Raw genomic sequence first — 27,408 nt, 5'->3', positions numbered from 1 at the left:
ACAGATTAACTTCTTCTTCCCAGGTGAGAGCATCAGTGGGGTCATGGCAGCACCATGTAACCACTGCCAGGCACGAGCCATGAGGGGCATTATTGGGGATAACAGTATTATGCTCATAAGAATATTGTTTGGTGATGAGGCAGGAAGGCCAAATTGAAGACATGAGAGAGAAGAGACACAGAGAAGCAAATGAAGATTGAAAACAAAGCAAAGAAGCCTGGATGGAGCCCTGGGGGCTCTGGTGGGCAGGAAGGAGTGGGTCCTGCTGCTTGGGGGGCGCGGCAGGGGGTAGTGACGGCCTCAGTTGCTCTGCTGCCTTCCCAGTGCCCCACACTCTCCCCTCCCTCCCGCAGGTCCTGAAGCACTGACCCCCCACCAGGGTTATTTACCCTCCAGTTCCAGCTTCTTCCTCTCCACCTCCTTCTTGTACTCCTCCAGCTCCTGGTCCGTGAGTTGGCTGAAGGGGTTGGGTGCCATCTCCTCGGATTCGTCTTTGGCATCCGCCTGGCCCTGGGACATCAGCTGGCTGTCTGTGGACTGAAAGTTAATCACAGAGCGTGTTGCCCTCTGAACGCCGCGCTCGGGGCCCAGGCCTCAGCTTCCTTTCAGACTCATGTGGCTGCCCCTGGTCTTGCTAGGGACAGCGTGACAAGCAGCTCCTTAGCAATAGCTCAGGGCCTTGGATGAATGCAGGGGTACCTCCCTCTGCCCCGGAAATAAAATCAAAGGCTGCTCCCAAGGAGAAGGAAGATGCACCTTTATTGCAATCTCTCCTGTGGACACTTGCAAGCTGTCACTATGCAAATACAGTCAGTGGCCCACAGTCAGCCAGCCAAAACCCAGCAAGCAAAGCGTTGGCTCAACCAACTTCAAGCCAGCCACTCCCCACCCACCACCCCTCCTCTCCCAGCAGCAGGACAAGCCACATAGCACACAGCAGTAAGTCATATGCAAAACACACAATGACTCCAGCATTCTCAGTCCAAACTGTTATTTCTGTTGTGCACACAGTCATAAATTCAAGGAAGTTAAGGTCTTGAATCTTGGATCTTCAACCTGCCTGCTCTGCAGGTCCCCGCAGGGACATTGGCAAAATCACTGTGTTTCACCACCTCTGGGGAGCCCCTGGCTCTGGAGAGCTCAGCGCTGGGCCTTGTGTGAGCTCCAGGAATCCTTTGACCCCTCTCGCCCAGGACAGGGACTAATATTCAGACCCCACAGCCCTTTATCCCTTTATCCTAACTCAGCATCCTCCTCTTGGCCTTTGGGGATACAGTGCTCTGGAGCTGAGGAGCCAAAGAAAGTGAAGCCCAAGGAAGGTGAGCCAGAGCAGCTGGCCCACATCACGCACTCCGGGCCATCTGTTTCTGGCCCATCAGGTATTCTGATGATGGGCCCTGGGCTTCTCTCAAAAGAAGGGCAGCACTGGGCCCATCAATTATGGGGTTCACAAGAGAGTCCAACAAGATCCCAAGAAGAGGGACTCCAAGGAGAGCACTCGGTATAAACAGCAGAGTTTTTAATAATTTTGCTCATTGTATTGAACTCTCATCTCCCCCCAATATCATGGGGCAGGTATGACTATCCTTGATGCTGTAGCACATTTGATGTCCCTCCTCTTGGCTGAGCTGGGGTGGGGCGGAGGGGATGGCATGACCTTCACACTTCCCTTGCCAATGGGCACCCATCTTGTGAGTTGCAGCCCCATGTGCAATCATGACATTAGTTTGCTCTGCAGAGAGGAATGGTCCCTGAATCCTCCACACACCCAGCCCGGCCCTTACTGCTAAGGAAGATGCCACTGTGACTTTGCAATGAGCAGCAATGATTTCCAACACAAGCCAGAACTCTGACCTTTACCCCTTTCACTAAGCACTACACAAACACTGTTCTATCTCAAGCATGGAAACAACTTTGTATTTTCTAACTCCATGTGGGTTTTGTAGGCAACTCACTGGCCCTCCCCCTCCCGCAGAGCACCCGTCCTTATATACACGTCTGCCCTCTGAGAGCACGTGGGCATCCTCTCAGAGGTATGGCCTGATGATGCCATATTCAAGCACAGAGGACAGAACCATTTGGAGCAGGCAGCTGTAGAGCCGCTGAGAGCGGCCAGCCACGCTCCTGCGAGCCCACCCTGCGGAGCACCGGCAGAGGGCAGACGGGAGTTCCACAGAGGAACCAGGGAAGCCGTATCACTCCGGCGGGTGGGCGGATTGGGCTGCTCCCCCACCCCTCTCCCGGCCTTCCTGGGGCCCACAGCGGGCGATAAGACACTGTCCTCAGTCCTCACAGCATCCATTTTGCAGCAAAAGCACCAGCGCCCAAGAGCACAGGGAAAGGTGGGCATATGTGAGCTCAGGGGTCCTGCCGCCCAGCCCCAGGCACTGCAGACCCAGAAGGCAAACTCGTTCCCCCTGCAGGCGGGGGCAGCATCTCCTGTACCGGGCTTCGGCTCTTCTCTGCGATGACGCTTGCCAGCAGCTGGGACTGGGGCCCTGCCGACTTCACATCCTGTCGGTTTTGTTCTCGAATCTGTGTGGAAAGGGAGGGGAGAGTGAGCTAGCAGTCCAGAAGCAGGGCGTACTTAATAGGCCGCCCAGTGTGGTGTGAACATAACACAGTAACACATCACGTCCACTCTGAGACAGTCTCCATGGCTGTTCCAGGGAATGAGTAGTTGATGTAAAACACCAGATTCTCATGAACTCTAAGAAGGTCATTGTAAGAGATGAAGAGGCATGGTAGATCCTTGAGGGGGATTCTCAATTTTCAATATTCCTATAAAATCTCTGAGGAATTGGTTTAAACTACAGATTTCTGGGGGAGGGGGACACCTCATATATGTTAAATCTCAAACCCGTGGGAGGAGGGTTGGGGGTAAGCCAGAAATCTGCATTTCAGAGGCGCACACATTGAAACACTGCTCTGAGAGCATGCCTAACCTACTGGAGGTGGTTCTGTTACAATTTAGGTATTTAAAGTAACATGAAGAAAATAAGTGAGGGAACTGTAAAGCCAAGGTAGAGAAATAAATATAAAGGATTTTGCAATTTTGAAAATGAGCCAAAGGGAAACAGCATAAAATTTGTAAAAATTCAATTTGGGGGCCTCTTAGACACATCTACTGTCTGAAGCTAGCAGCCCTCTCTTAGATGTTTACACACGATGAAAAAACCACAGCACTTAGCACTGTGCCTGGAACATGGCCAATAAATGATACCTTCTTTCCCATGTGGGCTTCTCTGGTGGCTCAGATGGTAAAGAATCTGCCTGCAATGCAGGAGACCTGGGTTCAATCCCTGGGTCAGGAAGATCCCTTGGAGAAGGGAATGGCAATCCACTCCAGGATTCTTACCTGGAGAATTCCATGAATAGAGGAACCTGGTGGGCCAGAGTCCATGGGGTCACAAAGAATTGGACATGACCTGAGCGACTAATGCTTTCTTTTCTTCTTTCCCATAAGAGGCACCTGGGGAAAGTCGTGCACATCCTGCAGACACCCCCCCCTTACACCCTTGCGGACGCCCCCTCCTTACACCCTTGCGGGAGAAGAGTGGGAGGCAGTTAGCTACACCTCACCTTGTTGCGCATGTCCAGCACTTCTTGGGGGTCAGTATAGAGAGGCACAAATTGGTTTGGGTTTTCGATCCGTATGGGCATGCCACTGCTGGATTTCTCCACCTCGTCAGCCTTCATCCACTGAACACACACAAGCCCCAGTGAGTAAGACAAAGGCACACAGATCACCGTCCACCCCAGTGGTCCACCCCAGGAGAGCTGAGCTGACCAGCCTGCATGGAAGGTCAGAAAGCCTAGACAAACACATTCCCTACTCTTGGGGCACTTGGATGTCTGTCTCCCAGAGCAGAGATGGGCAGCAGATGACCCAGCAACCAAACTAAGGCCCCTGATCAACAGCCATAAATAACACTTAAGAGGAGGGACGGAGCCTCGGTGACCAGTTTCGACAGACAGCCGGCCACTCGCGTTTTAAGAGGACTTGTGGATAGTTTCAATTTTTAATGAAGAGCTATTCTATTTGGCTGCCAGCTACTTATAAAGTAAATAGTGAAAATCAAATTAAGGGTCAGAGGTGTTTGTGTGAGGGAGAGAGAGGGAAAGAGCATAAAATTTGTAAAAATTCAACCTCTGGGCAGGTCTCTTCAACACATTAATGCCTAAAGCAAGTCCACAGAAAAGGGTATAATGGGAGAGGACAATGTAATAGAAGCAAGTACCCACCTCCCTCCTGGTTTTGCATCAGATGGTCAGTTCAAATGTTGGATACCCATCCCCCAAACTTCCAGGAAGCCCCTTCTGGATGTGGGAGCAAAACGCTTTCATGCAGCTGAGAGTGACCTGTTGAGCCACGCTCTGGACCCAGAAACTCAGCACAGAGGTACAAGAAACAGGCGATCTGCTCTGTGGGCATGAGCAGCTGCTCCCAGACTCCCAGTAGGAAGCCCTAAGGGGAGACAGGACTAGCTCAGGCCTGGGGGAGGTCTGCTCTGTTCCTCTTTTAAAGTGGTTTAGCCTGCACAGAGACCGGGCACTCTCCTCTGACCCCGGTGTCCCCAGGGGAGCCCCTTCTGCCCTCCTTACTGTGGTCTTGGGCCGAGGGCTGCCCATGCTCCTCTGGACCTCGTCGGCCACGTTGACCCGCAGGTAGGTGTTGGGCGTGTTGAGCCAGCGGGTCTTCTCCTTCTGCTGCTTCTGGGCGTACTGCCGCAGGGCAGGCACTGGGGCGCCGTCCTCCTCAAACACGAAGGCAGTGACCGTGGCTGGAATCTCCACCTCACTTTTGTGTTTGGTTTTCTCTTGAACGAAGGGATAGCGGTAGGTGTAGCCTGTTCTGTAACCCTGAAAAGAACAAAAATAGAACCACTTAAGGTAGGGAAAATGGTCAATAACATGCCAGCTGGCCAGCCCACACACTTCACCCCCTTCCACCTAAAGGACTCAGTTTAACCCAAAGTCTCCATAATAAAATACAACCCAGGCCTTGCCACACCTCTGGAAGAAAGTGAAACTGTTAGTTGCTCGGTCGTGTCTGACTCTGTGTGACCCCCATGGACTGCAGCCCACCAGGTTCCTCAGTCCACAGGATTCTGCAGGCAAGAATACTGGAGTGGGTTGCTATTTCTTTCTGCAGGGGATCTTCCCCACCCAGGGACTGAACCCAGGTCTCCCGCATTACAGGCAGATTCTCTACTTGTTCCCTGTTGTGGTCCCCCAACCCTTCCTTTCCTTCACTCCAGCAAACCCTTTGATCAGGGGTGAGAAAGTCACCAAAATCTTGTGGACCAGACAGAGCTCCAGCTTTGGGTCTGGCCCAGTAGTTGTCAACACACTGGATCACAAAGGAGCTTTGAAAATATGGCTATCCGGGCTCACCCCAGCGTTGCCCATTTCACTGGACACTGGTACAATCTGGGCTACAGGACTTCAAAAAGCTTCCCAGCTGATTCGAGCAGTAGCCCTCCCTTCCTCAACTCTGAAGTTTCTTGACTATTTCTCTCTTGGGACCCCTGAATTTGACTCGAGAACATCCCTATCTCCTAAGAAGGACCATATATCCCTCAAAGGTGGGCTGGAGTTACTTAGAATGTTACTTAGAATGAACATTCAGGAATCTCAGCAGCTGCTGGAATAATTCTCAGCTCTACCAGTCATCTTTCTTTAAGTTAAAGTGGCATTAACAATTATGTGGATTACAAAAAAATACATAGCCATGTAGAAAAATTAAGCAATATAAAAAAAACATAAGGAAAATATGGGTTTTATGCAAAATCTCATCCTGAGAGACAACCACTAAAAATCCTTTCAGTCATCTCTTTAAGCATACATATACATATGTGCATATGTAAATATACAGACTATATAATTAATATAATATATATATAATATATAAAACACTATATAAATGGGGCTGTACCATATAAGTGAAGTGAAATCGCTCAGTCGTGTCTGACTCTTTGCAACCCCATGGACTGTAGCCTACCATGTTCCACCATCCATGGGATTTTCTGGCAAGAATACTGGAGTGGGTTGCCATTTCCTTCTCCAGGAGATCTTCCTGACCCAGGGATTGAACCCAGATCTCCCACATGGTAGGCATTGTAGGCAGACGCTTTACTGTCTGAGCCACCAGGGAAGATCCATATAAGCAGTCTTCTAAAATACCGATATAATTGACATGTAACATTACATTAGTTTCAGATCTACAACACGGTGATTCAATATTTGTATGTATTCTATGCATAACTGAATCACTTTGCTATACACCTGAAACTAACACAGCATTGTAAATCAACTGTGTCACGTTTTAGTCGTTAAATTGTGTCCAGGTCTTTTGTGACCCCATGGACTCCTGCCAGGCTCCTTTGTCCATGGGATTTCCTAGGCAAGAATACAGGAGTGGCTACTATACTTCAGTTAAAAAGAAATTGTATGTATTGCGAAATGATCACCATGAATCTAGTTGACGTCTGGCACCTTACATAGTTATAATAGTTTTTCTTGTGATGAGAACTTTTAAGATCTACTTACTCTTTTAGCAACTTTCAAATATATAACACAGTATTAATAACTACAGTCACCATGCTGTACCTTACACCCCCAGGATTACTTATTTTATATATGGAAGCTTTTACCTTTGATCCTTTACCCATTTCTCTCTGCCCCACACATGGAAGCTACCAATCTGTTCTCTGCATCTACGAGTTTGAACTTTCTGGTTTTGGTTTTTTTTTTTTCAATTCCATATAGAAATGAGATCATACAGTATTTGTCTTTCTCTGTATGACTCATTTCACTTAGCATAATCCCCTCAAGTTCCATCCACATTGTTTCAAATGGTTAGAGTTCTTTCTTTTCATAGCTAAATAATGTTCTACCATATATATATATATATATATATATATATATATATATATATGCACCACTTTTTCTTTATCCGTTCTTCCATCAGTGGATACTTAGGTTGCTTCCATATCTTGGCAATTGTAAGTATTACTACATAATCAGCTTTAAAAGTTGCTTCTCTAGTTCATCAATTCGTCTTGGAGATTTCTTCATGTTACTGAACATAAATACACAGCGACCTTAAACAACTGCATAATATGCCAGTGAATGTACATATCACAATTTTTCTAACCAACACTGGAAGACACTTTTGTTAATTTCAAAATATTATAAACAACCCTGAAATGAGCAATTTTACACATTTTTCTTTAGGCAGTTAATATAAATGCCTAGTAATGAAAATGACTGAGTCAAAGGGTGCACAGTTTTTACATATTTATTTTAAAGGTTTTTATGTATTCATCATGTCCATCTTCCCAGGACACTGAGCCAGTTTGCACTTCTGCCAATTGTGCTGGAGTTCCCAGTTCTCATCTCCTTTCCCCACCATGAATATTGTTGAGGTTTTTAAAAAATTCATTGGCAGTCAGACAGGTTAAAAGTAAAACCTTCTACTTTTGTTTTGTTCTTTTTTAGATTACTAGTAAGATTGGATATTTAATTACATTTAATGGCCTCGAATATCTTCCCTTGTAAACTGTGTCCTTAGTTCATTTTCCTATTGTGATGTTTATCTTTTCATATTGATTTATTCCTTTTACAGTAAAGATATCGATCTTTTGACTGTCACAGATGTTGCAAATATTTTCCCCATACTGTCTTTAGTTTTGTTTATGGCGGGTGAGGTGGTTTTTTAAAATTGTAAAATTTGAATTTTAATGTAATCGTAACTGTCAATATTTGTCATCATGATTTCAGACTTTCCTGCCATGCTTGACAAGGTCTTTCCCAACATAGAAGCATCAAGGATATTAATCTATGTTTTTAAATCTCTATATTAATTTCCTTTTCATGTTTAAATTTTTGGCAAAGGAGGGATCTATCTTGTTGAAAGGAAAAAGCAGCAAGCCACCCTAGGTTCATTTCCCACAGGGCTAGGAGTCTATCTTTCCCCACAGATTTATAAGATGGCTGTTTCTCCTGTTAAATTTTCATGTATTTGGGGTCTATTTCTGGACTCTTTAAGCTGTAGCTCTGATTGGCCTGTCCCTTCTGGACTAATGCCCCTCCCTTCAGTGACTAAAGCCTTATCACACTTTACCATGTGGTGGTAATCACTATAGGATTTTCCAAGTCATTCTGAATTTCAACTGAAAGAACATTTTGCTAAGTCCTTATATCTTGCTCCACTTTTGAGGAAATTACATTGAGTTTATTGATTAACTTGCAAGCCTCTTTACCCTACTGAAGCTTTTAACCAAGAATAAATTATAGCTCTTCACTGATTTAAGGTTTTCTCTGATGTCTATTGGTAAAATTTTACAGCTGTCTTTAAAGGGCGTCTGCTTAAAACTTTATGATGTTGTTGCATTTACAAATAGGATTATTTCCTCTCATATTTTCACATACATTATTATATGTTAAAATACAAAAAAGCTACTAATTTTTATACATATTTTCATAATTGACCACTTTAAATGCACTTATTTTTTTTTAATTGGAGGATAATTGCTTTACAACCGTACAGCAACATGAATCTATAAGTGTATATATATATATGTCCCCTACCTCTTGAACCTCCCTCCTAGCCCCCACCCCATCCCACCCCACTAGGCTGTCCCAGAGCATGGGGTTGAGCTCCCTGTGTTATACGGCAGTTTCCCATTAGCTATCTATTTCACATGCGGTACAGTATATGCTTCAGTGCACTCACTCAATTCGTCCCACTCTTCTTCCCCTACTGTGTCCATAAGTCTATTCTCTGTGTCTCTATTTCTGTCCTGCAAATAGGTACATCAGTGCCATTTTTCTAGATTCCATATGTATGCATTAATATATGATATTTTCTGACTTACTGACTGACTTTCTGACTTACTTTCCTTTATATAACAGGCTCTAGGTTCATTCACCTCACTAGAACTGACTCAAATTTGTTCCTTTTTACAGCTGAGTAATATTCCCTTGTGTGTATGTACAGGGCTTTACCGGTGGGGCTAGTGGTAAAGAACCCGCTTGCCAATACAGAGATGCGGGTTGGATCCCTGGGTCGGGAAGATCCCCTGGAGGAGGACACGGCAACCCACTCCAGTATTCTTGCTTATATCTTGCTTATACTCTTGTTTATATCTGTTGATGGACATCTAGGCTGCTTTCATGTCCTAGCTGTTGTAAACAGTGCTGCAATGAACATTGGGGTACATCTGTCTTTTTCAATTATGATTTTCTCAGGGTATATGCCCAGTAGTGGGATTGCCGGGTCATATGGTAGTTTTATTCCTAGTTTTTTTTTTAAAGAAATCTCCGTACTGTTCTCCATAGTGGCCATATCAATTTACATTCCCATCAACTGTGCAAGAATGTCTCCTTTTCTCCACGTCCTCTCCAGCATTTATTATTTGTAGATTTTTTGGTGATGGCTATTCTGACTGGTGTGAGGTGATTCCTCATTGTAGTTTTTATTTGCATTTCTCTACTAATGAGCTATTTTGAGCAATTTTTCATGTTTTATTGGCCATTCACATGTCTTCTTTAGAGGAATGTCTTTTTAGGTCTTCTGCCCATCTTTTGATTGTTTTGTGTTTGTTTTTCTAATATTGAGCTGAATGAGCTGCTTGTATATTTTGGAGGTTAATCCTTTATCAGTTGCTTCATTTGCAATTATTCTCTCCCATTCTAAAGGTTGTCTTTTCATCTTGTTTTTGGTTTCTTTTGCTGTGCAAAAGCTTTTAATTTTAATTAGGTCTCATTTGTTTGTTTTCATCTTTATTTCCATTACTTTAGGAGGTGGGCCATAGAGGATCTTGCTTGCAATTTATGTCCAAAAATGTTCTGCCTATGTTTTTTACTCTAAGAGTTTTATAGTTTCTGGTCTTACATTCAGGTCTTTAATCCATTTTGAGTTTATTTGTATTATGGTGTTAGGACAAGTTCTAATTTCATTCTTTCACATGGAGCTGTCAGTTTTCCTAGCACCAGTTATTGAAGAGACTATCTTTTCTCCATTGCATATTTTTGCCTCCTTTGTCAAAAATAAAGTACCCACAGGTGCGTGGATTTCTGGGTTTTCTATCTTGCTCCATTAGTCTATATTTCTGTTTTGTGCCAGTACCATACTGTCTTGATGACTATAGCTTTGTAGTATAGTCTGAAGTCAGGAAGGTTGATTCCTCCAGCTCCATTTTTCTTTCTCAAGATTGCTTTAGCTATTCGGGGTCTTTTGTGTTTCCATACAAATTGTGAAATTTTCTGTTCCAGTTCTCTGAAAAATGCCATGGAAATTTAATAGGTATTGCACTGAATCTGTAGATGGCTTTGGATAGTATGGTCATTTTCACAATATTGAATCTTCTAATCCAAGAACATAATATATCTCTCTATCTGTTTGTGTTATCTTTGATTTCTTTCATGAGTGTCTTATAGTTTTTGGTATACAGGTCTTTTGTCTCCTTAGGTAGGTTTATTCTTAGGTGTTTTATTCTCTCTCTTTCTCTTTTTGTTTTTGCAATGGTGAATGTGATTGATTCCTTAATTTTTCTTTCTGATTTTTCATTGTTCACATGTAGGAATGCAAGGTACTTCTGTGTATTGATTTTCTACCCTGTGACTCTAGTAAATTCATTGATTAGCTGTAGTAGCTTTCTCATAGTATCTTATAGGGTTTTCTATGTATAGTATCATGCCATCTGCAAACAGTGAGAGTTTTTCTTCTTCTTTTCCAATCTGGATTCTTTTTATTTCTTTATCTTCTCTGATTGCCATGGCTAGGACTTCCAAAACTCTGCTGAATAAAAGTGATGAGAGTGGGCATCCTTGTCTTGTTCCTGATGTTAGAGAAAATGCTTTCAGTTTTCCACCATTGAAAATAATATTTGCTGTGGGTCTATCATAAATGGCCCTTGTTAAGTTGAAGCAGGTTCCTTCCATGCCCATATTCTGAAGAGTTTTTGTCATAAGTGGATGCTGAATTATGTTGAAAGCTTTTTCTGTATCCATTGAGATTATCAAATGATTTTTATCTTTAAATTTATTAATGTGGTGTATCACATTGATGGATTGGTGTACACTGAAGAATCCTTGCATCCCTGGGATAAAGTTGATTTGATCATGGTATAGGATCCTTTCAATGTGTTGTTGGATTCTGTTTGCTAGAATTTTGTTGAGGATTTTTGCATCTATGTAATTTTCTTTTTTAGTAATTTTCTTTTTGTGTGTGAACTCTGATTTTGGTATCAGGGTGATGGTGGTTTCACAGAATGAGTTTGGAAGTGTTCCTTCCTCTGCCATTTCTTGGAAAAGTTTGAAAAGGCTAGACATTAGCTCTTCTCTAAATATTTGATAGAATTAACTTGTGAAGCCATCTGGCCCTGGGCTTTTGTTTTTTGGGAGATTTTTTAACACCATTTCTACTACAGTGCTTGTAATTTATCTGTTCATAATTTCTATTTCTTCCTGTTCAGTCTTGGATGGTTTAACTTTTCTAAGAATTTGTCCATTTCTTCCAGGTTGTCCATTTTATTGGCATATACTGCTCATAGTAGGTCTCTTATTATCCTTTGTATTTCTGCATTGTCTATTGTAACCTCTCCTTTTTCATTTCTAATTTTGTTGATTTGAGTCTTGTCCCTCTTTTTTCTTGATATGCACTCATTATTTCTAATTTTTCTCAGTTGATTCTTTTGAACCTTAGAGGTAGGTAGATGTACTGACTATAAAGAAGAGTAATTTTGTTTTCTATACAACATGTACACCTCTTATTTTTAGATCTCACTGCCTTAAATTGATTTCCAGTATTATTCTTGAACAACATTAAATAATAGTGCTGAGAACAGAATCATTGTTTAGTTTCAAAATTTAATGGAAATTCTTCTAGTGTTTCACCACAATACTGGTGTTTGTTTTGACAAAAAAAAAAGGTAATTTTAATCATATTAAATAAATGACTTCCTATCCTACTTAACACCTATTATTTTTATAAATTGAGATTATATTTTTATCAAATACCTTTTGATCTCAAAGTGATCCATAGGTTTTTATCCTTTGACTCATTGATATCATGAAATATATTTAGATTTATAATATTAAACCATCCTTCAACACAAGGAATGAACCCTCACTTGGTTATCATGTATTATTATTCTAATATTATGCCAGATACTATTTACTAGTTTTCATGCAGCATTTTTCATCAACTCAAAGTGAGATTTGTCTGAATGTCTTATAATTGTTATGGCTTGGTTTCCTTCTCTCACTCTTCTCTGCCACATTTAAACAGCATAGGAATAGTCTGTTTCTTAAAAGTTTGAGGGAATTTCTGCATGAAACCATTTGGTCCTGGTGCTTTATTCAGCCACAGATTACTCAACACACAAATGTTAATAGGAGTTGTATTTTCATTGTGGATTGTACCTTTTAGTACTATAAAGTTACCCTTGTGGTCAGCCCTGTAATAAACTGGTGATGATTTGGAGGAACTGGAAGCAAAAAGGAAAGGATTAATTATTGCAAATGACCCAGACACAATAACGAAAGGGTCCAAATTAGTAGCAGTGAGGAGGAGGGAAAATAATACAGGAATGCTACAAAAATAGGGCTCATCTTCACTCTTCTGAGCAATCTGGGAAGTCATAGCCTCTTCTTGCAGTTAGTTCCTCACTGTGTATGCTTTTCGCTTATTCTTGAATTGTTTCCTGTTTATGTCATATGTCATCAATTAAACTGTTAGTTCCAGAAGGAAGGATGTCTTATAATGCTTTTGGATCCTTTAAAGCCCAGTCTAGTCATATATCAGTTAATTTTTTACCTGATTGTTTGCTTGATTCATCACAATAGGAATAGTGTTGTAATGCTGTTTATCGGGAATAGGGAAATCAAAGCTACTATGTTTTCTGTGTTAAAATCATGAGATTAGAAGGAAACACAGAGCTAACTGCAAAAGAGGAGTAAACCAAGCCACAATATGAGAGAGGCTCTGTGGTCCTGCTTTTTGCTGGATTACCACCTCACACGCCAACCAGTAGTTTCCTACCCCTTCTCCAAAGGGCACCCAGCAGGTGCAGCATCCACAGCCCTTGGAAAGGGAGTGGCAAAGGCCATCGTTTGAGAAGATTCAAGTACTACTAGCGTGACCACAAACTCTTAGTCAAGTTGCCAGTCAAAGGGCTTTAACAACTGAATTGTGATGCTGGCAGTTCTCGTATCTACTGAGTGCTTCATACTGACTGGTTTTGGGGGGCTAACCCACAAAGGACTGGTCTGGAAGGACAATGGCAGGAGACTCACCAGATTGTCCAGCATCCTCATGAGGGCCTCGAACTCGTGCTCCCCCAGCCGGCTCTTCCGCATGGGCCCGAAGGTGCCCCCTGCCCACTGCACAGAGCCCACCTCATGAGGCCGCTGCTTCTCCTGTTCCAGCAGGATGAGGTTCTCCACACCCCCCGCACTGGACAGAGCAGACACCTGTGGCAACGAGCAGAAAGCCGTCAGCTCACACACGTGCGTGTGTGTGTACACCCACAGGCCTGTACACATTCTGTGCTCCTGTGCGTAATAGAGAATGGGGATCAGGGAAGGTTAGAAACAGAAATCTCCGGAAAACTGAGTTGTATTTGGCTTTTTCCTCCTAGAGGAAAGCTGCTCCAAACCTGTAGGGCATGTGCCCATTCCCAAGGAAAAAGGTATTAGTATTTCTGTCCCAATGTCAGTTTTTAGGGAGACATAACAAGTGCTAGGAGAAAGCAATGGCACCCCACTCCAGTACTCTTGCCTGGAAAATCCCATGGACAGAGGAGCCTGGTGGGCTGTAGTCCATGAGGTCGCTAAGAGTCGGACACGACTGAGCGACTTCACTTTCACTTTTCACTTTCATGCATTGAAGAAGGAAATGGCAACCCACTCCAGTGTTCTTGCCTGGAGAATCCTAGGGACGGGGGAGCCTGGTGGGCTGCCGTCTATGCGGTCGCACAGAGTCAGACACTGCCGGGAGCCGGCGAGAGACATTCCACTCGTGACAAAGGTCATGAGGAAGGAGGCTCGGCATACGCAAAGGCGGGATCGAGCCTCAGGAGTCCCCCCGGATATTCTCGAGCATCTACCCCAAAAAAACCAGAGTCTGCCTACTTTATTGCTTTGTGCTCTCACCACTGACTTTACTGGGGGCTGTCCCCCATCACCATCTCACTCTCTCTGTCAAAGAGTTAACTTACAGCTCCAATTAATAAAGTTCCTGGGCAATTAGGAGTGTTTAAATCCAAATCCCTCAGATGGCTCTCTAACTCGCCTGACAAGTTTACCTGGACTCCTACAGCTATGCATACGATTGTTTACAGTCTCCCAGCCTCAGAGGCACGGGAAAGCTTAAGATATTCAAATAGCTGAGAGCCTCTCAGAGAGTTAGAAACTGTCAGAATAAAACTAGTAAAAGATTTCATTGATGAACCAATGCTTGTTGCCAAGTTTTCACATCCCCTGAATTGTATCCTTGAATATGTATTAATTAATAGTTGGTATGTAGAAAAAATAAGTAGTGGCCTTGGTGTTAGTAACTTTAGACCCTTAAGGTAATAAATTCTTTCCTTTGTTGTAAACCCATTACACATCCGCCCTATAGGAATGCAATTTTATCTTCGGAAGATGGCGCCAAACCTTAAAATAATTACTCTTAGAGAAAATAAGTCTTTGTTGATAAGTCCTTGTCAAGAGTCATAAAATGTTAATAGGCCTTCTGGCCAGAAGACGATGTAAATCACCTAAACCATTTGTATACGATAAATTTGCAGGAAAGAAACCCTGGTTTTTGATAAGGGTCAAAGACTGCTGACTTTGCATCCCCTATTATCCTCTAGGTGTAACTTAGGGTATATAAGCCCCTATTAAAAATAAAGCTACGGGCCTTGCTCACCAGAGCTTGGTCTCCCCATGTCATTCTTTTCACATTCTGGCTGAAGTCTCCATCTGGACCGCGGATATCCTCTGTGACCATTTATTTGCCTGGGCTTCTAAGACCCACTCGAGAAGGTGTCTAAGGTGGGGCACCTTCCGCTATTCGAGAGGGCGCCTGCGGCCTCCGTGGTCAGAGCTAACCTGGTGTCACGGGTTATATTGATTTTCCGCATAAGCCAAGCTACTCAGCCTCTTTTCTCCACTGAATTTTCCTACTGAACTATCCTCATTCTATTACTCTTATATCTCTAATTAACATATAAATAGTCGCCTAGGCCGTCTCTCCTTCGAATACCCTGGATCAGCCGGGGCTGGACCCCGGCAAGACACGACTGAAGTGACTTAGCAATAGCAGCAGCAGCAGGAAATGTTAAATCTTGAGAATAAAACAGCACAGAGGACTGAAAAGTTACCTGGCACAGAGGCCAACTTCAAGCTGTGATTATTTCCAGGGAACAAGGGAATTTGAGAAAAAGAGACTTCAATTCTTGTCTATAATATTTTACTTCTCCAAGAAGAAAAGGCTGTTGATATTTGTTAAATCCAGTGAGTGGAGAGTGAGTATTGTATTATTCTCTGTATTTTTCTGTTTCTGAAATATCTCCCCTTAAAAAACAAGTCACTTGAAAGAAATAAGCTGGCTTCTAGGCCAACAAAATATGAGTGTGGCCTGTTGGGATGAATTAACAGGTCTAAAGGAAGAACATCCTCCATAATGGGCTTAGTCAGTCAAGGAACCCCAGAAAAAGGAGACAGATGAACAGCAGACAGGCACAGCCAGGCTCTGTATAGGGCTCAGAAAACTTTCACCAACAGACTTAGAGTGTTTGCTCCACTGTCAAGGCTCCAATGGGGAGGCAACCATACAGGTAACCAGAAGCCATGGACTTGGGGTTTTAGCGCAAGAGGTATGTATATAAAACAGGCAGTTTTAGAATGATCCTAAAAACATTTATGAATCCAACTAATCTTATTTCTAATTCCACGCTCATCTGAAAGTACATTTTATTTACACCCCGTATCTGCCACCCAGATACAATTGGCTATGATGTGGCTTCTTGGGTAAGTCCAGACACAGAGAGAGAAATGGTGGATTCCAAGTATTGTAAGTATTGAAGCTGAAGTTTTGTACTGCACATCAAGACCCTTCCCCAGTAGCTCAGCTGGTAAAGAATCCGCCTGCAATGCAGGAGACTCCAGTTTGATTCCTGGGTCAGGAAGATCCCCTGGAGAAGGGACAGGATACCCACGCTAGTATTCTTGGGCTTCCCTGGTGGCTCAGATGGTAAAGAATCCGCCTGCAATGCAGGAGACCTGGGTTTGAGTCCTGGGTTGGGAAAAGCCCTGGAGGAGGGCATGGAAACTCTCTCCAGTATTCTTGTTTGGAGAATCCCCATGGATAGAGGAGCCTCAGAGGCTAGCGTCGCAGAGTCAGACACGACTGAGCAACTAAGCACAGCATCAAGACCCTAGTGTTCTGATTAATATTTGTTACTCCCTGTAAACCTGCTTGTCATGGGGGAACAGCTCTGATTAGTTAAACTTCCAGTGTTCCAGTTTTTATGTCAGTTATTGTTTTATTGAAGATGAAAGAAATCGATGTAGCCTGATGAGAAACCCAGGCCGATGAAGCCCTGAGGATCCTGGACATACTCCAGAGAGTATGAGTCACCAGTGTAACATACAGCCCCATGAGACTTCCTCGAGGTCAGCCAGGCAACCTTCTCAGTGACCCCCCAACACTCTGTGAAGAGGAAGAAGTAGGAACAAGCATTTTCCACACCCTCTTCATCCAAGGCATGTGTCCCATAGAAGCCTCCATTTTTAGCTTAAAAAGATGACTCCACACCCTGCAAATATATATAACTAGAGGCCATTTATTCCATACTCTTACAAAAAATAAGAGTCCTTATCTAATATTCCTAGAAGGTGTCAGCTCCATGCTTGAAGAGGCAGCCTAAAGTATTATTATCCAAATGTTAGAAGGGTTACAATGAGATGGTAGAGATTACATTGAGCTGAAATCTACCTTTTTATCATGTTCATTCACTGGTCCCAGCTCTGCCCTCTGCGGCCCTGTTCTCTAATTCTGAAGTCCCTCACACCCGGCACTGAGGCTGAGCATGTGGGAATACACTCTCGAAGATAGCAAATCCTAGCTGGTTGATCAGTTACCACATTCATCCTGGACTCCTACCTGGTCAAGGCAGGCTTTAGCCCTAGGACCCTGAAACCTTGACCTGAAGTGCCAGCTCCCTGGGGAGAGGCCCCAGCCTGTCAGCTGACCTTTCCCGCCAGCCTTTACTGCCCTGAGAGGCAGTGCGATGTAGTATTTAAGACATAGAACTTGGGTACCAGGCTGCCTGAGTTTGGATCCTGGCTCCACCACCTACTTGCTGTGTAACTCTGAGCAGCTATTTACCCTCCCTGTAAAATGAAAATAGTATATTGACCTCATGAGATTTATTTAAGGTATTCCTAAAGCTCTTAGAACAGCACCTGGTACATAAAGAGTGGCATAGAAACACTTAGGAAAAACAAATTCTGAGGCTTTACCATGGAACGCTGAGAGGCAGTGCCCCGGGGACTGGTCATTTGTGGAGGAGGAGAGAACTGCCCACTTCCTTGCAAGAGCTGCCTCCTCCCATCTCCCTCTTCCCCTCTGCGTTTCCATGGCGATGGGTAGCACATGAAGAGTTGCCTGAGCTGCTTCTCATCTGCCTGTAAGCAGAGCAGGTAGCCACCTCTCTGAGCAGAGGATGACCCAGTTTCCTGGAACCCCAAATGGATGGAAAGCAAAGAGAATGCTGTCCCCAGGAGAGAGGAACAGGCTCTTAGCCTTGAACCACTGAAATGACCACAGACACATTTGCTTATTTGCCAAGGTCACTGAGAAAGAAAATTAGTCCCATAATGCAAGCAGAACTCCAGTGCAGGTCATCCATCTGGAAACGTCCCTCTCAGGGGCTGCAGTCCCAACAGCTCTGCAGGCTGCTGGCACCTGTTCTCTTCTGAGCCTTACTCCACCCACACCCTTCATCGATCTCTCCTGTTTTTCTTCTACTCCTTCCAGTTCATTTCTCCCTCTAGAAGCCTTCCTGCTCCACTCACTGAAAAAAAGACACTGGAGCCTTTCTTGGGGTTATCTGCCCCCATTGCCTGATGTACTTTATAAAAGTCGCATCGAACCAGTCCCAACTGAAAAGAATGTGACAGCAGGCAGGGCCAAGAGGAGCAGCAGGGCTGTCCAGGAGAGTGGAGGGCTGCTCGGCCCTTCATCTAGCCGAAGGCCCAGCTAGATGGACTTCCTCCCTTTGGTTAAATAGCACAAGGGCCCTTTCTGGGGATCTAGAGCCTATGGCGGAGAAGGCACTGGCAACCCACTCTAGTACTCTTGCCTGGAAACTGCCATGGACGGAGGAGCCTGGTAGGCTGCAGTCCATGGGGTCGCTAGGAGTCGGACACGACTGAGTGACTTCACTTTCACTTTTCACTTTCATGCATTGGAGAAGGAAATGACAACTCACTCCAGTGTTCTTGCCTGGAGAATCCCAGGGACGGGGGATCCTGGTGGGCTGCCGTCTATGGGGTTGCACAGAGTTGGACACGACTGACGTGACTTAGCAGCAGCATAGCCTATGGAGGCATATTCTATCCATTCATTTTTAGGGCTGGGCTATCTTTGCAAGGAGATAAGGCTTTATCATTTTCTCATAGAAGCCTCCGTCTATGAGATCTTTGCAAGGAGATAAGGCTTTATCGTTTTCTCATAGAAGCCTCCTTCTGCATAAAAATGGGAAACTCTTCAGAGTTCAGATATGGAGAAGAGAAAATGGGCTTATCAGAAGCTCTGCCAGGTTCTAACATCATCCAGGGGTCAGAGTTCAGGGCCAGGATCATTGGATGAGGGGAGGGGTCACCTCTTCATCACTGTCCTCTCAACTTATCCTTTAAAAACCACTGAGAAAGGTCCCACTTGTACAGCCTTCACTAGTGATGCTTTTGGGATTACTCCCATTCTTCCTGCATAGCGACCAAGAGAAGGGTGAGCAGTCTTCCTTGGGATACTGCTCTGCCAGGAGAGGGCAGACAGGGCCCCACAAGGGATGCAAAGCGTTGACTCACCCTGGAGCAGCTGGCCTCCCCTGTCAACCGAGTCCTGACAATACCATCAGCAACACCTCTCCTTGTCTGAAAGGCCATCCTCACAAGGTCTCTGTAGACCCAGTTCTACAGCTAAGGAAACAGGAAATGGAGGCTTGCAGGGGGCAAGTCCCTGACCCAAGGGCACAGATCCCAGGGCTGGGAAGGATGGAGCCCCGTCAGTTGTGCAAGAGCCTCCTACTCACCCCTGACGGCTTGCTGCACTGGAAGGAGCACATGCTTGGCTTATCCACCTTGTTATTTGATAAAACTGCAGGATGTGTGTTTTCCTATTGCTTTTCCACCCACCCTCTATCTCATCCTTTACCAGTTAGGAGGACCACACCACAGGCTCCCTGGACTTCACCCTGGGGCTTCCCTGGTGCCAGGCCTGCCATGCCAACACTCCACCTGGGCCATCTCTCCATTTCTCTTTCTGGACTTGACCACATTCAGAGTCATTGCAAGCTACCCTCTGCCAAGCAAAGAAAAGCAGACCTACCTGGGTGGTTTTTGTGAGGGGACACCCCAGGTAACACAGGAGCATGGGACAGTCCTCCCACTGTCCTACTGGTGAGCCCAGGCATCTTCCTGCCCTCAACACTGACCCCCAAGAGTTGGGTGCTGGTTGTTGGACAAGGGTGATAAAAAAATTTAAAGCTGCAAAACTAAGTGTGAAACTTTAGAAGGATAAGGCAGAGAAGCAGAGTGAGGCTCCACCTAAAGGTCTCCTTAAATCACAGCGCAGGGGGCCACCACCATTACCCCTGGGCCCTACCAGAGCCCCTCCTGGGCCCGCTGTCCAGGGGAACATGCTTACCTGTATCTCACACGCAGCCTGTAGGTGGAAGATCTTATAAAACGCCTCCTCCACGGTATCACCCAGAGCAACCACTCCATGGTTTCTTAGCACCAGGATCTGTACAGGAGCAAACAGCCAATTGACACTTTCAGCCTTCTAAACTTCAGTTAAGAGGGAGAGATTTTTCATTTTATTCAGATCAATTTCCATATCCCATACTGGAACACCTGCCCCCTAGTTCCTCACTCACTCTCCCTATGCAAAAACCCAATGCAACCCCCATGAGTTTTAATATCCACCCACAAGAATGCTTAAGGCATATACCCAAAGAAATGGAAGATGCTTTTTAAAACTGAGACTGAATAGCTTGGTGGCTTGCTTTGGGCAAGGCTTGGGTTTTTAGGCCCTGAGAGCTTAGAAGTCTGAAAAATGAATGGTATGTCAAAGTGAATAAATGTATTTGCCATTAAATACAAGGGTCCGACTTGTCCCCTGTGACTGGGTTGACTTGTGAGTCAAATCCAAGGGAATGATCCGCGAGAGATGATCCTGCATACACAGGTGAGTTGGGTCACCTCTCTGCCCCTCAGGCTTCCTCCCCATGAACTCTGTGGGGCCTGGCAGCTCTAAGATCCTACAGTTCTGTGAAAGAGGCCATAGCAACCTTTTATTCTATCTTACTAGAGGAAATAAAAGCCTAAAGAAATTGAAAGTCTCCCAGCTAATCAGGGGCAGAGTTGGAACCCAGGCCGTCCCTGATGGTGCAGTGTTTTTGACTCAGCCGGGGGCAGGCAGATCTAAAAGGGGGAAAAACAGAAAACAATTTACACCAAGGTCCAGGTGCACCCTCCCTTCTTGATTGGTTTCATCCTTAAGGATGTTCTGAGTAAAACCCAGGTGACAACCACCTGGGCGCTGGGATGCAGACCCAAGCATCAGATCCATCCTTCCAGTACCTGGGCTGAGGCCCAGTGGCCTAGTCCTCATATCCGTTCTTGCTGAAAACAGCTGGAGTTTTTTTCCTCTTAAGAGCCACAGAGATGGGAAGAGACTATGACTCTCGCTCACAAAAGATTTTACAGATAGCGAACGCCCTTGTCTTTTTGTAGCATTTCAGGGTTGTGAACATCACCCCTCTCCTGGCTCTGCTCATGAGGTTTCAGAGGATGGCAGGAAAGGGTAGCAGGGATTTCTGCTCCATGTTAGAGATGGGAAGACAGGGATTCTCAAATGGGAGATGACTCCAGCAGCAGCAAGGAAGGGGCAAAGCACCCATCAAGCCAGGCTTAGCTCTGAAACTTCCCCTTCTAAGCTCACCAGCCCTGATTATGTGCTGTTATAAAATAGGTCTTCAGACTTAAATCAAGCAATAATAATGAGATTCTGTTCTGTCAAGTTAGCAAAAAAATAAATAAATAAATAAATAAGGGATAACACTCAAGTTTGAGGAGACTATAGAAAAATGGCATTCTTATACATACTAGCCTCATCCAGAGGAGAGGGCAGTTTGTTACTATGCAGAGTAATAAGTTAAACTATGCATCCTTTAGAAATCAAACACAAAGATGTAGCAGAAGGAATTTTCATCATGGAATTGTTTACATTAAAAGAAAATTCGAGGAGAAAAATCTTTTCAATGTCCAACCATAGAGGACTGTTCAGGTAAATGACGGCACAGCCATTCATACGGTGACATATAATTTAAAATAGTGATTAGAAAGTATTTTAATAACTTACAGAGGAGTTGACTGTATATTGCTAAGGGGAAAGAAGAGTTTTACAATCCTAGTTTTCTAAGTCTACGTGAATAGATACGGGAGTGTGCATCAAAATCGAAGGGTAGGGTGAAAGATTATTTCCTTTCTTTTGTTGCTCTTGTTTATCTGCAACTTATAAACATTTTCCAATGATATTTATCCCTTTTGTGATGTGGGTTTTTGACAACCCCTCCCAGAGCATTTTCCTAGAACAGCTGAGCCGAACCTTGCAGGTGGGTCCAAGGCACTTCTGCAGGTTGATCCGATCAGCTTCCTGCTCCATCTCACCATTGAAGTCATAATACGCCATGTCCCCCACCAGCAGGGCATCGTGGGACACAGGCAGGAGGCCCCACTTCATGGCTGACACCTTCAGTGAGATGAGAAATGGTTAGCTACCCCCACCCTCCCCACCCCCTGCCCCTCTGTCACAGTCGCCCTCTCCTCAGATGGCCCAGTCAAGCTCTGTCTGGGGACAGGCAGCAGTGAAGCAGGGTCCAGGGTCCAGGGGGTGGGTTGGTAGAGACCTTCAGCCTTGGCTGCAGAAACAGCCACGACTCTTCGCTGACAGGGAGGCCCATTGAGAAGCTCCCATTTTTCTAGCAATGGGACAATGCAAGTGCCAGGGGAGATGATTAAAATCCAGGCTGTAACCACCATGTGCCAACTCTTGGCCTTTATTAAAAGCAAGGAACACGGAGAGATTGGGAGAGCCTCTCACCTTCCTTCAGTCGTCTTGCCCCTCACGCCAGCCCCAGCTCTGCAGAAATGCATACTTGGCACAAATACATCACGTAGCCTTAGTCTAACTTTTGGAAGGTCTGAGTGCTTGTAAACCAGTGTGATGTTGCAGAGAAAAATCAGAAGTCAGTGGCAGGTCTGCTCTGCCCCTGTAGGTGTGTGGCCAGGGGATTGGTAGTTGGGGACTGGGTGTCTGCTGTCTTTCCAGGTGCACTGCAGCACCTCAGGTAGACACAGAGAAGTGTCCAGAGACCTCAGGGGACAGCCTGCTCCTTGAGGTCTTCCCTCTGTTCTCTCCCAGTTCTCTTTGCTCCTGCTCCAGCTCCCAGCCCCCACCCCCACATTGTGAAAAGTGGACACAGTACGGGTTCCCACCATCTGATCTCATAGCAAGATCTGTCCATGCCAGAGCCTGGGCTAGGGGGCAGGTGCCCGGCTGACCTAAGCAGAGGCTCAGAAGGTGGCATCACCCGGACAAGTGGGGCCGGTTTGCGTATGCAGCAGTTGGGGGACAGAGGGGGGGCCGACAGTACACACCTTCACCTTATCTCCCCTCACTGAGACTTCCACAGTCAGAAAAATGAAAGGAGGAGATTCCCACATCGGGTGTCCCTTCTCACCTTGGCCTGAGTTCCAGGGAATCTTTCCAGAACTGCATTAAATGGTGAGTTTTCTCCTAGCTTGGGGGGCTTATGTCTCCCCGTGGGGAGACTCTCAAAGAGAAAGGTGCCATGGGTCTGCTGCCATGGGGGCTGAAATGCTGGCTGCAGAGCTGACACTCACCGCTGCCGTGGCCGGAGTGTGCAGGTGGATGATGCAACGCACGTCGGGTCTGGCAGCGTAGATGGCCGAGTGCAGGCAGAAGCCCGTGGTGTCCACGGGGAAGCAGCTACTGCCCTTCTCCACCACCTCTCCCAGGATGTTCACCTTGATCTGGGCCAGGGTGGGGGTGAGGAGGAAGACAGACTTCTGACCACCGGAAGGCAGAGGCCCCTCACTCCCCTCCCTGCAGGTGGGCCAGGCATATGCCCACCCACCAGCATTCACTCTCCACCACACCACGGGCAATGGATGTGCTTGGTGGCGGGGTGGGGGAAGAGTTCCTGCCCACAGGGTGAGCACACAGGCTGCTGGGAAACAAAGGCAATTTTAATTCAGCACAAAAAATGTGAGAGTTTCGCAAACTTCACTGTGCATGAGGATCACCTGGAGATCCTATCAAAATGCAGATTCGAATTTGGTAGCCAGAACTCAGCCTGGGAGTCTGCATTTCCAAAAAGAAGCCAATGATACCCCTGCTGCTGGTCCATGGACCACAGTTTGAGTATCAAGGTATAAGGAGAGAGTCATTCACAGAATTCTCTAGGAGCAGATAGGATGTCTTTAATCCCAGTGGAAATAGGAGAGCAGAGAAGCCTTCCCAGAGGAAGCAGCATCTAAACTGAGCCTTTTTCTTTTTTTCCAGCTTATTATTTTGAAAAAATTTAATCACACGCAAAGGTAAAGAGGATAGTATAATGAACATCCATTTACCAGTCACCCAAAAGCTAGGGCTTAACAGACAAATGAGAGAGCAGTCCCTGGTCTTATAATCTGCTTTTGACTCCAAGGGGTTGTGGGTGTTACAGTGAACACACACGCATGCCCATGCATGTGTGTACACACACACACACACACACACACAGCTTCTGGTGGCTGTTGCTGGCCTGGCACACAGCTAAGCCATAGTACTTCCTGCTTAACATAAACAACCTCACAGAAGATCATCATCAGAGAAGACCACTTTTGACTGTGACACAGAAAACAAAAGCCACTCCTTAATCATGTCTAAGCAAAGGCAAAAACAAGTTTGTACAAATGCAAAAATGACCAACACAAGGATCATAAGAGACTACTACAAGCAACTATTAATATATGCCAATAAAATGGACAACCTGGGAGAAATGGACAAATTCATTGAGATGAACACCCTTCTAAGACTGTACCAGGAAGAAACAGGAATATGAACAGGTCAATCACAAGTACTGAAACTGAAACTATGATTAAAGACTTCCAACAAACTAAAGTCCAAGAACAGGTAGCTTCAGGTGTGAATTGTATCAAACATTTAGAGAAGAGTTAATACCTATCTTTCTGAAACTCTTCCAAAATAACCGCAGAGGAACAAACACTGCCAGATTCATTCTATGAGGCCACCATCATCATGATACCAAAACCAGAAAAATATCTCACAAAAAAAGAAAATCACAGATTAATATCACAAATGAATATGAATATAGATGGAAGAATCCTCAACAAAATACTAGCAAACTGAGTCCAACAACACATTAAAAGGACTACACAGACAGAGGATGAGATGGTTGGAGGTATCACCAGTGAAATGGACATGAATTTGGGCAAACTCTGGGAGATAGTGAGGGACAGGCAAGTCTGGTGTGCTGTAGTCCAGGGGGTTGCAAAGAGTTGGATATGACTTGGTGACTGAACAACAACACACCATGATCAAGTGGGATTTATCCCAGGAATACAAGGATGGTTCAATATATGCAAATTAATCAGTATGATACAACACATTAACAAAGTGAAGAATAAAAACCATATGATCATCTCAATAGATGACCAACATTTCCTCCCAGTTGACAGGAGACATTCATCCTAACTGCACCAATAGCAGCTTTGGCCTCATTCTGTGCCCCCCCACCCCAGGACTGCCCCTGGGCAGACACTGCACCTTACAACACCTCCTTGTGTGTGTTAGTGACTCAGTCACGTCTGACTCTTTGTGACCCCATAAACTAGCCCACCAGGCTTCTCTGTCCATGGGATTCTCCAGGCAAGAATACTGGAATGGATTAACAGTCCCTTCTCCACAGGATCTTCCCAACCCAGGGATTGAACCACAGGTTCCTGCATTGCAGGCAGACTCTTTACCACTTGAGCTATAAGGAAGTCCCCATCACCTCCTTCTTAGGTTCCAAATCACTCAACACAACCCTAATCCTGAAACAGGCCCTTCCAGACACCCTTAGGCTGAAAACACCTCCTGCTCCATGAGCAGTCTCCCAGAAGCTGGTAGGTAGTTAATTTAGCCTAACTTATTGACTAGAAGTGTTTGCTGGACATTAGCAGGCTAGATTTTTCCTTTCTAAAAATCATGTCAGCTTTGGCTCTTAAAACTACAGCGCAGGGACAGGCCCCTGAATGCAGCACACAGGGCAGTTCCACAACACACCCACCACACGCAGCCCAGAGGCCCAGGCAGACAAGTGGTACCAGAGCAAGGAACACGCTACTGACAACACCAGTTCCAGCAGAAGCATACGATGGTCAACAACCCTCTCTTACAAAATTCTACTTTAAGTGAATTTTACAGGATGAACATGACTTTCAAGTGGCCTGACCCGTGAAAGTGGCAGCCACCCTGCCATCTCAGGAACTTAAACCTGCAAGGCTCTGATGCAGACCCTGGTTTCCATTCAGCCCAGCTCCCCAACCTCCTCGGCTGGGGGGCCCACTCAGACTTCCCTCTCTGGGATGAGCTCTCTCTGCTCTCAGGTGTTCCTTATCTCAGCCTTGGATATGTGACCTGTGGTCACGCAAGAATCTCTACAGCGTAACAGGACAGTTACTGTCCCATGCAGTGCCTTTGTCCAGTGAGAAAACAGTCCCCCCTCTTGAGGACAGCTGCAGGGCCATAGGGTGTGTAGGTACTGCCATTGCGCAAATTTGAAAACTCAGCCCTGAAAGGGGACCCAGAAACTCTCTCTCCTAGCACTAGAAGAGCCTTGCACTGCGTTAGGACAAAGCACTGGCTGTTGTTCTAATGTACACCTGAGCCAGGAAGGCTTCCTGACTCCCAGCCTTTGAAGTCCAATCCTGGGCGCAGAAGCCTCTAGGCTCATCTTTCCTTCCCTCTCCCTCCTAGTGAGTTTGCTGCCTTCACCTCCCATTTGGTCTCTTGGTCACATCATGGTCTGTGCAGAGTTTGTTTTGGTGTCCACGTGATTCTCTCTCCCACCAGATTGCAAACTGCATGAAGGACAAGATGGCAGTGGCTAGCGTGGAGCAAAGATGGTGCTGTCATTTCAACAAGAAATCGGTAGTGAGATGTCACACTGTACTTACCAGGCTGGATGCTGTGACTTCGCTGCAAGAGACTCCCTTAGGGCTGATCAGGAAGTGGTCCTGCTCCTTGCTGACTCTCAGCTGGAGGAAAGACATGTGTTCCCCGTGGTGAGGAGGGAGATGGGCCATTTCCAATGATACTGTGCTTGAATCACCTTTACCCCTGAATCCACTGCATACAAATCTTCCCCCACCCCAAGAACGCTTACTTCCTCCTGACCCATGAGAGATAAAGAAGACTCAGCCTTTATTTGGAGCCAGGGAAATGGAGCTATAAGAGGAATCTCCCAATGGTCAAGGGTGGCCCTAGAAATAGGCTCCAGGAATTCCTGGCTTCTCATCCAGAGAAGTGCCCGCTGGGCAGGTTGTCTATTTCAGGTAGCCACAGTGGCTAGAAACCTTGGAAGAGCTCATGGCCAGCAGTGTCACAGGCACACTAAGGCTCAGGAAGTCTCCCTCTGGGTTTGGTGGGGGCCACAGGCAGAGCCCCACCCAGCCCCGGACACTGTCCTCACCGTCACGTAGGTGTCGCTCAGCTGGGCCCAGCCATACAGGTCCAGGAGGCGGTAGACACTGCTGATCTTGCACCGCATGAGCCGCTCCCCCTTGGCCAGGTTCAGGGAGTCGGCTGTGTGGAGGTCATTGATGGGCGTCATCATGGAGAAGTCTGAAGGGACACAGGGCAGCTTTCGGGTCAGGAGCTCACGTCTGCACTCTCCTGCCTTGCCCCCACCCTCTCTAAATTCTCCTGGGCGCTAGCTACATCTATACACGAGACTCCTGTGGGCAGGGAATTCAACATCCTTTGACCCTGACTCCAGAAGAGAAAACCCTCCACAGAATGGATAGTTGTGCCCAATTAAGTTCTCTGCTCCT

The 27,408-nt window shown here is 45.6% G+C and overlaps 1 protein-coding gene across 1 annotated transcript in view; it reads right to left on the bottom strand.

Annotated features, from left to right (window-relative positions):
• Positions 1-27,408, bottom strand: part of ADD2 (adducin 2) — a 125,613-nt gene that overhangs the window by 17,046 nt on the left and 81,159 nt on the right. Inside the window, exons 5-14 of the mRNA XM_019969959.2 lie at positions 27,048-27,199; positions 26,533-26,613; positions 23,191-23,340; positions 21,893-22,036; positions 19,928-20,026; positions 13,306-13,482; positions 4,606-4,863; positions 3,583-3,702; positions 2,446-2,535; positions 390-537 (exon numbers count right to left, since the gene is read on the bottom strand). Coding sequence (XP_019825518.2) covers positions 390-537; positions 2,446-2,535; positions 3,583-3,702; positions 4,606-4,863; positions 13,306-13,482; positions 19,928-20,026; positions 21,893-22,036; positions 23,191-23,340; positions 26,533-26,613; positions 27,048-27,199 — 1,419 coding nt within the window. The remainder of the gene's footprint in view (positions 1-389; positions 538-2,445; positions 2,536-3,582; positions 3,703-4,605; positions 4,864-13,305; positions 13,483-19,927; positions 20,027-21,892; positions 22,037-23,190; positions 23,341-26,532; positions 26,614-27,047; positions 27,200-27,408) is intronic.

This window comes from Bos indicus, chromosome 11 (genome assembly GCF_029378745.1).
Source record: "Bos indicus isolate NIAB-ARS_2022 breed Sahiwal x Tharparkar chromosome 11, NIAB-ARS_B.indTharparkar_mat_pri_1.0, whole genome shotgun sequence".
In the NCBI taxonomy this organism is placed as follows: Eukaryota; Metazoa; Chordata; class Mammalia; order Artiodactyla; family Bovidae; genus Bos; species Bos indicus.
This window is presented reverse-complemented; position numbering and strand designations above follow the sequence as displayed.